The 12,881-nt window shown below is 36.7% G+C and overlaps 1 protein-coding gene across 1 annotated transcript in view; it reads right to left on the bottom strand.

Moving 5' to 3' along the window:
• The window catches only part of sptlc3 (serine palmitoyltransferase, long chain base subunit 3), a 31,876-nt gene extending 19,424 nt beyond the window's left edge, over positions 1-12,452 (bottom strand). The window contains exons 1-5 of the mRNA XM_079856271.1: positions 11,951-12,452; positions 10,718-10,918; positions 8,958-9,112; positions 7,885-8,033; positions 91-215 (exon numbers count right to left, since the gene is read on the bottom strand). Coding sequence (XP_079712397.1) covers positions 91-215; positions 7,885-8,033; positions 8,958-9,112; positions 10,718-10,918; positions 11,951-12,061 — 741 coding nt within the window. The 5' untranslated portion in view covers positions 12,062-12,452. The remainder of the gene's footprint in view (positions 1-90; positions 216-7,884; positions 8,034-8,957; positions 9,113-10,717; positions 10,919-11,950) is intronic.
• Positions 12,453-12,881: the final 429 nt, after the last annotated feature.

Raw genomic sequence — 12,881 nt, 5'->3', positions numbered from 1 at the left:
TGAGCTCACTTCAGCAGATAAAATTGAGTGATTTAAGACAGATGTAAAAAATAAAGAGGCACCGTTGAGGATTAATTTTTAAACGCTGACCTTTCCGACTAGAGCAGGAATGTTCATGGAATTGGTGGCGAAACCCATTCCAAACGCCATGGCAGACTCCATACCCAAGAACTCAGCCACATGTCGCTCCAGTTTCTCATGGATGCTGAAGTTACCTATAAAAAAAAAAGATAATGAAAAGTATAAGCTAACACTTTTTATGAAAATTAGTTTACAAAAGTCTCCTTGGTGACTTGTCTCTTTTCTTTGTACAATAAAGGGGAACAGAAAATGTCACAGGCCAGAACACCACAGTTCAACATGTCAGCAACACATGTGCTGACCACTTTCTTGAACCACAAGACCAGAGAAAGTGGAAGAAAAACTGAGAGTCTGACTCTGCTTGCGATTATCAATAACTTGACACTTCTGAACAAATAAAATCTAAGGCAACATCTCTCCATGTCCACTACAGAAGGTATTCAGGACCATGAACAACAGGAAGTGTTAAAAGCATTCTGGCAGGACAAAAGAACAACAGTAGAAGTCTGCTCTCATCCATTTCATTCATACACTTTAAGAATTTATTAGACCAGTATTTCCCGGTAAGATTAGGCATTCTACCGCTTTGGAGAAAAATAGTTTAGAAATTTCAGCAAGTCTTCTTCAGCTTTTCTAGTTTTCGAGGCTCAGAGAGCGCCAGCATAGGGGAAACAAACATACTAAACAAATACTCAACAATACTACCATGATGTTAAGACAAAAACAATTAAAATATCTGATACTGTGAGATCAAAATGTGACCCATGCCTCATATGTAAAATATAGATAGATATATAGGCTATAGATGTGCCATGAATCTCTAAAGTGTTCTTTTTTATTGCTACTGCAGAATGATGTTATTGTCTTTTGAAGTAATAAACAGACCTTGATTAGTTCTATGTTTTTACACCAGTACTAGGAAAATCTGACTCACTTTAAAGGAAGTGTTCACCCCAAAATTTAATTCTGTTATTATTAATCACTATCATTTTGTTCCAAACCTGTATGACTTTCTTTATTTTGCAGAACACATACAGTAAGAAGATATTTTGAAAAATGTTGGTAACCAAACAGTTTTGATGGCATTATTGACAAAAAACATTTCTCAAAATATCTTCTTTTATGTTCCACAGTCATACAGTTTTAGAAAAACATGAGGGTGAGTAAATGAATGGGGTAAATGAGGGTGAATTTAGATTTTGGGGTGAACTATCCCTTTAAACTCATTAGTTGGAATTTGAATTGAATTGGCCGCACCCTTCAGGTTGTCCAAATGGAATTTGAATGGGGATGACAGGAAGAGGAATTTACTGACTAATATATCAATACCATCTAATGTTTCTGGAAATCCACCATATGTTGTCTGTATAATTATGCTTGTGTGTTTCAAACAAAATATATTATTGACTAATAACTAGACTTCAATTTAATTGAACTTCCCTAAATTTAAATTCAAATAACAGGTCTGCATCCTGTTTGCGGTCTTAATTAAAATTCTATTTAAGTTCTGGAATGTTATTAGAAAGTAAAATTACATTATTAATTCAAATCTAAATGCACAACCATGCACACATACATACAATACAAAACAAATTAAATAATTTGAAAACACCACTATACTCATGTGGGCAATTGGAGTCTGGCTCCCATAATTTTCTGCTCCCATGGACCCCTCTCACACACCAAAGTGGCAAAAAGACCATAAAGGTCTGTTTAACAGCTTTAAAGCAAGAAATCTGGGCTAAAGATATTTCCTACCGAATAAGACAGCAGTCAAGAGTGAATGCACAACACACTCAGTGTTGGTCTGTGAATAAATGCCTCTCCTTTTACATGATTCCTTTGGAGAGCTTTGTACTCTAAAACACCATTGATTACTCCGGACCTCTGATCATTCCCTCTCACAGCAGCTGAAGGGTGATGAGTTTGATTAAACCTGAATCAGGTCCAGGGTGGCTAAACTGCACTTCAGTGTGATAACTGAGAAGCTCGCTCAATACAGAGGAAAACACATAAGGGTCTTGACTTGTAACTGGGGTATTGTAGTAGTCTAATGAAGTGAGAAATGAGAGCGAGATCCATGAAGATCTCATTCACCTGCTGGGAGTGTACAAACAAGCAGAAACTGCCCATAAAACAGAAAGTTCTCAACCTTAACCTAATTTAATTTCAATGGATGGGAACAGCTCTGAAAACAGTAATGAGTTATGTTCAGGGTTAAATACAAATGAAGCTCAGTCAACATCATCTGTGGGCACAGACTACCACAGAAAATCATGTTTACAGTAATATCTACAGTGAATGTTTATGGGTGAAGGAACTGCACCAGAATAATACATACACAAAGAGTAAAGCATAACATTTTCCCCATTGCACTTTTAGCAGTTTGCAATGAACAAATCTAACAAAAGTAATTGAAATGGCTCAACACAGCAAATGTTTCAAGTGGTTTTCCCAAATTCAACTGAAAATGCAACTTTTAATGACTTCTCCAGTCTCAAATTATTTAACCCCTTCATGGCATGCATCTTTAGCACTTAGTAGAACACCCTTTTGCTGATATTTGTCCTGTTGGAAGGTCCAATGACACCCGATGCAACTAATCAAGGGCTTCATTAGTTGCACCAGGTGTGCTTGAGACAACACCTGTTTTGCAGATTTGTGCTGTTGCAAGGATTCTATTCAGGGGGTTGAATAATTGTGAGACTGCAGAACTCATTAAAAGTTGTATTTTCAGTTGAGTTTGTGGAAAACTTTGTGTTGAGCTATTTTTATTACTTTTGTTTGATTTGTTCATTGCAAATCGCTGAAAGTCTGTAAATTTTGCTAATAAGCCAAGCTTCACTTTTTTTTTTTTTCATAGACTTCCACTGCAAATGCTATTTTTGTTTGTTTTTAAAAACAGAGGGACAAGCCAAATTATTTTCTCTAGTAATCAAAAGCACACCTAAAGCTTAACTTGTTTAACATTTGCAAAATTCCTTTAAACACTGGTGCTGTGAACTGTTCTGGGCTCAATTCATATTAACTGATTTTCAGAAACAAAACAGAAAATAGATTAATATTTTAAATAGCTCCAATAAGACAAAAAAGGATGTAGCTCAATGAAAAAATCTGGTTTATGAGCCCCTTAAGTGCACTGGAGAAAGAAAACTTTTGTCTCATAAGAAACTAGTGTAGCAAACAACATTTGCCACCCACTGGTTGTACAATGACTGCATCACCATGGTGAAACATTAAGCTCTCGTAACAATAAATGTGACACTTAAATAACCCATTATGTTGTCAACTCCTTCAAAAGTGCAACGTGCTTCAGTGATATTAGTGTTTGACAACTGTAAATTAATGTTAACTCTTTGTACATTTAAATAGTCCATGGTGACTGAAAACACACACACGCGCACACGCATACGCGCACACACACGCACACACTCTTGTACATCTATCTTTATGAGGACATTCATTGACACAATGCAATCTCTAGCCGCTTACCCTAACCTTACCCATCACAACTAAGTGCCAAACCCTAAACCTACCCTTAACCTAATTATAACCTTAAATCCCTTAATCCCAATAACCAAGTCTTGACCCTCAAACAGGCCTTTAAAGGGGTCTCAGATTGGAGGACCAGCCAAAATGTCCTCACTTTACTCTCTTTGTCCTCACTCCAATGGTCAAAAACTCAAAACGGTCCTCACAAAGATAGTTGTACAAGTACACACACACACACACACACACAAACAAAATAATGAATTCTAAAGACACAGAGACACTCCAGGCAGAATGTCTGTAAATGAATGATGAAGAAGTCCTAAAACCTGTCAGCAAAAACAAACACAGGCTTTATTGATCCTGCAATTAGAACAAAAACATCCTGTCAACCGTGACCACGTTATAGTGAAACAAAACAAACATTACATAACATCACATAAATTGTGAGTAAAATAGTAATCAAATGTAACTTGGGAGATTCAATGCCACTTTCCAGTACAAATTTAAGGGTAGTAATTCTGAGATTTTGATTCCTGTTCCTAAATGCAAATCTTTCATTAGTCAAACCCTTTAAACACTTAGTAAAACAAGATTCATGAATATTTATACTTAATTTTTAAATATAAACTATTTTTATATACTTTAATATTTGACATATTTCATACATTTACTTTTAAATAATATATCATTTAATATTTATTTTATAATTATTTTGAAACACTGGTGATGTAATGTTTGTGAATAAAATAAAGAATTTTAAAATAATCAGTTACTAATTTTTTGTTTAAGAACATTGACTGCAAAATTATTTAAAAATGGCCATCCCTAATATATAATACATACACATGCGTCTAATTTAGAAATGCATCTTAATAGGGAGTCGTGGGGTTAGTTGTTATTGCTCATTTAACAGAGGGCCTGCAGAAATATATCCCAAAGGAACGACTCTGAGAGATACAGAAAGAAAGAAATGAATCCCTCAAATGAATAATGAATGATACGAAAGGACTTTACACACAAATACCCCCATGACTCATGATCACATGTTCTTTTCGTGTCTGTTTCTGATATTTGGCTCAGATTCACCAAAGTAGTACATTCACTGCATAGCACCGAAGATAAAACATTTCAGATTACCAACTTTACCTACTTCTACGGATATGAATGATCTTATATCTGATGAAAAAATTGAATCATTAAGAGGGATGTGCATTTATACTGTGTAAGAGTGTATGTGAGAAAAGAAAAACAGAAAAGCTGTGACAAAGAAAAAGTGAAATAAAACCGTGACAACAAATTCCAGCTTAACTGTAATGTGTACTTGACCCAACTGTGCTCATGTGATGTTTTACAGCCTTGCTGATGTCAGAACAGTAGTGAGTGTAGCAACAGTCATCAAGCAGCTAAGAAAAATGTCACATATGTAACAAACCAGAATAACCAGATGCTAGAACATCAGTTCAAACAAATTACTTAGAATTGTGCCACTGAACATGTCTAATCTCTAAACCACCATCAAGGGTTTCCACACCAAATTAATTTCCATGGAAGTTGTTTGGGATCACTCAATAGGCATTTTAAAAACAATTTTCCAACCAATTAAATAGAATTTAGCATAAACAACAACAACAACAACAACAAAATCTATATTCAATACAGACTTTTTCAAGCTGGGAAATCATTATTTTAAATCATGCTTTTTCAAATATTACCTTTCATGCAGTGTGTAATATAGATATTTGTGAATGTAAAATGTCTGCAACGAAACTTGTTCATTACAAACACAAAGTTCTGTAATGAAACTCTAGATGGCGCAGGCTAATAGGTCCTTAACTCAAATGCTTGTAATCATATAATTTTCTATAGGGCACAGCTGATTGGTTCCTACCGTATCAGTAGCCAATAAGCTCGCTGCTCAACCTTTAAATACTTGGTTAGCATTTCCCTTAGCAGTGCAGCACACTTTCAGAAACCCTCCACCTTCCCTAACTCCACCTGTATAGATCTGCTATGGGTAATTCTTGTATGCTATATTGTACAGCTTGTCTTACTTGCTCACACAGCGTGTCATGTATGTAGCAAGTCCCGTACTTGCTCTGCAGCAGCAATAACCAACAGCAGCAGCAGCGTAGCAGATCTATTCCACCAAGACCCATTACCATGCCAAACACTCAGAGAGTAGCCATGACAGAAATAAAGTTATTGTCTCCTAAAAAAATAATCGATTCTGAACTGCTGAAATGAGTCGTCAGCAATTCCAGTCTTACTTCCTGTTACATACCTAAGTAACAATGTAACAAATTTGCTTAATGCCTATGGTATTCATTGGCTGCCCACGAACAACGTCTACTTTGACCCGCACTCAAACACTGTTGTTGTAGCCGAGGCCTGGAAGAGTTTGGTTGGTGTTGTGACATGTCGAGAAGACGTTTTCTGCACTGCGAATCTGAATCTACTTTGATGTAGGAATGCCAATGAGAACTCACGCTGGAATTGATACAGAAAAACGAATTACTGTTTGCAACACTGTGTATCAAGTGCTGAGAAAGCTGAAATTCGAATATGCTAATGGGCGTTTTGTTTCTGAAAAGAGCTGTAAGCGGTAGACCAATCACAACAGACTGGACCTATTGACCAATCAGAGCAGAGTAGGCTCTCGGAAAGGAGGGGTTTAGAGAGACTGAGGGCCCTATTTTAACGATCTGAAACGCAAGTATATAGCGCAAAACGCAAGTAACTTTGTGGGCGGGTCTTGGGCGCTGTTGCTATTATACCGGCGGGATAAATGACTCTTGCGCCCGACGAAAATCTAAAATGGGTTGGTCTGAAGTAGCTTCATTATTCATAGGTGTGGTTTGGGCGTAACGTGAAATAAACCAATCAGAGCGTCATCTCACATTCCCTTTAAGAGCAGGCGCGCTTGTTCCATGGCGGATTGCTATTATAACGGCGGATTTGCCAGGCGCACACCAGGAGCAGTTCACAGCCGAGGAGACCAACGTTCTCGTCAGGGACGTTGGGGATGGAGAAACACACCCAAATTAACTTCGGTTAAACAGGCGTATGATAATTTGGGTAAATGTGTAAGCTAGATGTATGCTTTTATAATAAACTATCTGTCTATCTATCTATCTATCTATCTATGCAAAATAGGGCCCTGAATCTTAAAACAAGCCTCTGAGAAATTAGGTAATGTATAATGTATATTATGAGAAAATGTAAGTGTTTTTTGACCTTGGATGCATGTAAACCTATAATAAGAGCCCTCCAAACAAAATGAGTAGCCTTTAAAATAGCATAATAGGGGCACTTTAAAATTCCCTCAGATTTCCTGGTTTTCCTTCACTGTGGTACAGATAACCTTTTCAACTCTTAGCCTTACTGCAAACAAGCCAGCTTTTAACCTACACAATCTACATGACATTTGTAAAAAAAATGTCAGCATGGGAATATGGGAAGATCATTATGAGTCATTTGATTTATCATAACATATGTAAGAAACCTGTAGAGAGAGATATGAATTAGGTCAGTCAATCATCAACTTAAGTTGCAAATTCAAAAACAGGCTGGGCCATTAATAAATATATTGGTGAAGGAGGAATTCTGTTAATGCTGCTCAAAGCAGGTCAGATCACAAATGGAAAAAAATGCTTTTGACGGGTTTATGGTGGCATTTACTAAACCATAATAGTTGCTAAACAACCTACCATGCTTGTTCTTAAAGGGGTCATCGGATGCAATTTTTTTTTTTATATATGGTGTTTGCATATAAATGTGTCTTTGCAGTGTGAACACAATCACCATACAATGAAAAAAAAAAAATCAATTCACTCCTTTTCTTTTAATCCACAAAAAGCACTATCAAGCCGTTTGGATTTTCTGAGCAATATGATGTCATATTGCTCATGCTCCGCCCACGACCGCTGACGGACTGTCCCGTATTAACATATTTCCTCCCTTAGCCATTTGTATACTGTCTCTGCCAAGACAGGTTGCCAAGGCAGCACTTTAAGTGTCTTGTGTCGACACACCCCACGGAAGAGAGGGGTGGGGTGAGCAGTTGCTCATTATCATTTAAAGAGACATGCACCGAAACGGGTCGCTGTGAACAGAGCTGTTTTTGAGGTAAAAGGGTGTTGTTTTACACAACCATTGAGGAATTTTAACCAAAGAATGTTACAAACTTTACATAAAGACCGTAAAGAATCATACCAACTTATGGAAAATGACCCCTTTAAGAAAACAATGTTGGACGCTATAGGTGACCTGTTTCTGAGATACATTTAGTTTGTGGTGTAACCACACAAATACCTAGTTCCTGTCTTGTGCTGCAGACGCCCACCCCATACTGTCTGGTCACCTCTGCTACGGATTTCAGGAAGTCAACATTGTTTTCAGCGAAACCCAGATAGTTGTAGGAGCCCATGTTTATGACGTTCTCAATGGTTCTCCCTGTTAACCTGACAGAGAAGAAACACATCAACCAAACCGTTATTGATATTGATTTATCCTGACTAGCCAGTACATAGATCATTCTTGTTCTAGGGTAGAACTAAAATAAGTGGGTATAATATAAAAGAACTTTGTGCAATACAAAGCAGCAGTTCATGTTAGGGCGGCCATTGAAAGAAACAATAAATAACATGAGCTGAAATTACAGAACAAAATGAGGAAAAAAGTCCAAAAAAAAATCATATAACTGTCACTTAATATTTTTCTCCTCTGATGAAATGTATTAAAATGTTGATATAATGTTTTTAAAAGAAGTCTCTTATACTCATCAAGTCATTTATCTGATCCAAAATACAGTAAAAAAAAATAAATAAAAAAAGGAATAATATTTTGAAATATTATTACAATTTCAAATAAGTGTTTTCTATTTTAATATACATTAAAATGTCATTTATTCCTGTGATGTGAACACTGAATTTTCACCAGCCATTACCATCTTCAGTGTCACATGATCCTTCACAAATCATTCTAATATGCTGATTTTCTGCTCAAAAGACATTTCTTAATATTATCACTGTTGAAAACAGATGGATTTTTTTCAGGATTCTTTGATGAACAGAAAGTTTAAAAGAACAGCATTTATTTGTTTTTTTCTTGTAACAACTTAAAAGTTTTACTGTCCCTTTTTATCAGTTTAATGCATTCTTGCTGAATAAAAGCATGAATTTCTTTTTAAAAGAATGCTGGTTAGTGCTGGTGTGGTCAAAAAATGACGCATGAAATGCTTTCTGGTGAATTTGTTTTACCAGTTTTGCTGGTTAAGCTAGTTAGTAAGACTTGACAATCAACACCTTATACCAGGAACCATCACCTCTACATCATGCCCTTTTCAACAGTTATAACAGCTTGTTTTATGCAAAGCATAGATTTACCTAAAAGTCCAATTGTAATCATCCGATACCCTTTCCATGAGATCAAAAACCGGACCGGGTAAACTGCATATGGGCCGGTTCCAGTTGTCTCTGACTCTCATGTACAGGTTCCGGGTGTAGAAGTTTTCAAAATCTTGGTAAAGGGGAACAAAGTCCTGTAATACAAGAAATCAATTACAACATAACAACCAGAAGCACTTTTAACACAACCTAACATCAGTATTTCATGCTTCCCTTCCGCAATATGCTCTATTCATTAAAAAAGAAGAGGGACAGGTGACCCAAGATCAGCCATAAAAAGATACTGTTTACATGTGGGTAGTTACAACCGGGTGAATGTTTCAAAACCATCTGCTCTTTGAGTGTCAGAGTCCTGAGAGACTCACCCACATCTTGTCCTTAAGTAAACTCTGCCAAAGAACAAAGAAGAGGCTATGCAGACTCCTCATTGTGCTGCCTTTATTAAACCTACTTTGAACTGTTAAGAATCCTATTTATGGAGATAGTTAAGACAGCAGAAAATAACAAAGCCGCAACAAACTGCAGTCTGACTTTTACAAGTTTTTTTGCATAAGCTTTTGACTGCCACTCAAGTTTTTCTGGTCACCGAGGAGGTGTCTGATCTTCGCCCAGCGTTTTAGATCACACATTCAAAGCATTCTCTTAAGACACCAAGAAAGCTCAAACAAAAACTGCTCTCTTATTGATTCTTATAGCCATTTTTTGTTCTCATTTAACACAAAGCACACAGTTTAAAGCTTTGCTGGTGTGTGACTCAAACGGCAATGTAGGAACCTCTGTTAAACAGGAAAAGGGAGAATGGAAATGCTGTGAGATTATGTAAATTTTGCTCTTATATGCTGATGGAGTGTATGGGCCTAAATATCAAGCACACTCTGTGAAATGTGCAAAAACCTGTTCTTTCCGGTTCATATATTTATTTTCATTGGATATTAATGGCAAATGGTGGTGCTGCAGCATTCCTACACTGAAATGTCTGTTGCGCTCACTTCTTGACTGATTTATATTTTTTACACTTTAAAGATTAAGCTTAGACAGCTAGCTTAGAGATTTAGGCCGTGACAATTTGGCTGGAGTGATTCACGCTGATCATGAAAAACATGGCAAGCACAGAGCAAAATATTCCCAATGTGTTCACTCATACCAATTTAACACTATTTTACTAAAGGTGTGACTCCCTCTGAAAGTTTATCATTTCATGATCTTGCCAACTAAATTTGAAATAGCTCAATTTATGCCTTTTAATAATCACATCTAACGTAATATTACAAGCTTTGAGTGAGAAGAGGCATCTTTTCTCAACGGACAGACTGTGAGCAGAAATAATGAAGTCACTGTCCTTTGGGGTTTAATTGCGTCTTTAACCTCCCCAGCATCACCTCACACATATCATGGAGATTTTCCATAGTGAACAGTGTGTAAATAAAATGACATGAAAGAAAACACTTTGTGTTTGAGAATAATTTGCCTTGCCTATACTCATTTTTTTACAGTTATTTTTTAATGTTAAGTATGCAACTCTCAGAACATTTGCCTTTTAGACACATAGAAAGATGTTATTCTAATCCTATAAATCCTACCAACTCGGTATAAGGTTCAGCCTACATGAGGTAATGCTAAATATAATATATAATAAAGATTTTCTTCCCTTTGTGTATGAAAACTAGAGCAAGACAAACTAGAACAAACTCTACATGGTGGTTCCTGTGCTAAATGTATTAGATGGAGAGCAAACCTACCTTTTGTTCTTCTCTCTCCTGGGCCTGATGGCATTTCTCTAATCCAATAGCTCTAAGTAAGTCTCTGAAATAGCCAAACAGGATGACAATTCCATAGCCCATGTATGTCAGGACAGCCACATACATGGGGGCCTCCTCGAATGAATCTTCACCCCTAACTCGAGGCTGATGAAAACCGTTTCCCGTGCCATTTTTCTGCACCTACAATACCACAGGTTAACAAAACATTATAATATAGTTAATACTGTTTTAATGGCACTTTAATTTAGCAGACAAATGATATTCAAAGATATACTACAAGACCTAAACAGTCCAATTAACATAATTCAATGATAAATGTAAGTGTGCTTAAGCCATATCTTTCATAACCAATAGGAAACTTTTATTGACAAATAACATAGTTTGTTTTTAGAAACCATATATAGTTTAACTGTAAAAATTGTTAGTAACAATAGGCAAAACCATGGTGGCTTCTCTCTTAAAGGGTTAGTTCACTCAAAAATGAAAATGCTGTCATCATTTGCTCACCCTAAAGTTCCAAACCTGTATGAGTTTCTCTCTTCCTCTGATCACAAAGGATGATATTTTGAAGAATGTCTGTTACCAAACAGTTGTTGGGCCCCATTGACTTCCATAGTATTTTTTTTTTCTCCATACCATGTCAGTCAGTGGGGTCCCATCAAAGGTTTTGTTACCCATATTCTTCAAAATATCTACATTTGTGTTCAGAAGAAATGCATATAGGTGTGGAACAACTTGAGGGTGAGTAGCCTAAATGATGACAGAATTTCCATTTTTTGGTGGACTATCCCTTTAAGAGAGAAGCCACCATGTTTTTTACCTGTGGCTAGGTTACACAATTTTAACAGTTAAACTATATGGTTACTTTTATAATATGTACATAGGAGTAAACATTTATTTCATTACCAGAAGCGCCCATGAACTTTAAGCATATTTTAGTGATGACTCAAACGAATTGGTGGATCGTTCTTCTGAAATGATTCATTAAACGAAACACCTGAACGAACCGATTCGGTGAGATGAATCGGACCTCCTAATTCAAATTCCACGGTAAATCAAACGCTTGAACATGTTGTAGAAAAGTAACAGCGTTCTGTTCAAATCAACATTTTTAAACATTATCCCTTGTACCCATTTAACTAAACTTTAACTAAAAGAACACATTTAACTTGACGTATTTTGCGATGAATTGAGTGATGCAGTTTGACATACCTTTTCATTTTTGTGATATCCATTCTTCAAACTGTTGTTTTCCTGTTGTTTCTGGTCACAATGAGACTTCAGGGTTCCGTTGCGTGGATAATGTTCATCTGTTCGCATCATGTTTGCTAAGCGTCAACGCTGAATAATGAATTAGGCTATACTATTGAACTTCTCTGTTCCTCAGTTTAGAGAAGTGTGTGTGTGTCCGTTGAAGTGTAATTCCCTGCTGTGAGTTCACCATCCAACTTCATGCTCAAATGACTTTGATTTGAGTACACACAACTTTGGACCAGGAAGTATTCACGCACACCAGAGGAACGACGCGACGCGACCGGGCGCTCCCTTTGACAGTTTCGGGTAGAGCTCCAGCTTGTACAGTGAAGACACGATGGCATTCAAACTTGACAGTCAGTTATGAATCTGCGCCTGGATGTGTTTTACAATAAAGTAAAAGTAAAACTGCTGCAGCCACTAAAACCAAGTTGTCAGTGGTAAAAGAAACACGTACTACAAAGTGAAACATGTTGTGCAATACGCAAATGATGTCTATTATCTAACAGCTTGAAACGAGTTTACTTAGTTTAAATAGTTTTCACTAACCATAATTTAACTACTAAGACCAAGTAACCAAAGATGGAGGACGGGCCTCTGTCAGGGTCCTCGATCTGAGAAGCCCCTCAGAAACGAGGCACTATGTTATGAATGTTATTGTCATTGTTTCAATGCATTCAAATTGTGGTGTTTTATTATTACAACCATCCGTCTATCCTTAATACTGACCACATGTAAAGCCATGGACGGCTCCTCGTTAGTTACATCAATGTGACTGTATTACTGTGTTTAAAAACTGGAGCAAACATTTGTCTACATTATTGTAACTATGCATTATTGATGGAGTGCAAACCTTTTGCTCTTCTCTCTCCTGGGCCTGATGGCACTT

Source organism: Squalius cephalus (assembly GCF_949319135.1).
Source record: "Squalius cephalus genome assembly, chromosome: 21".
NCBI lineage: Eukaryota > Metazoa > Chordata > Actinopteri > Cypriniformes > Leuciscidae > Squalius > Squalius cephalus.
This window is presented reverse-complemented; position numbering and strand designations above follow the sequence as displayed.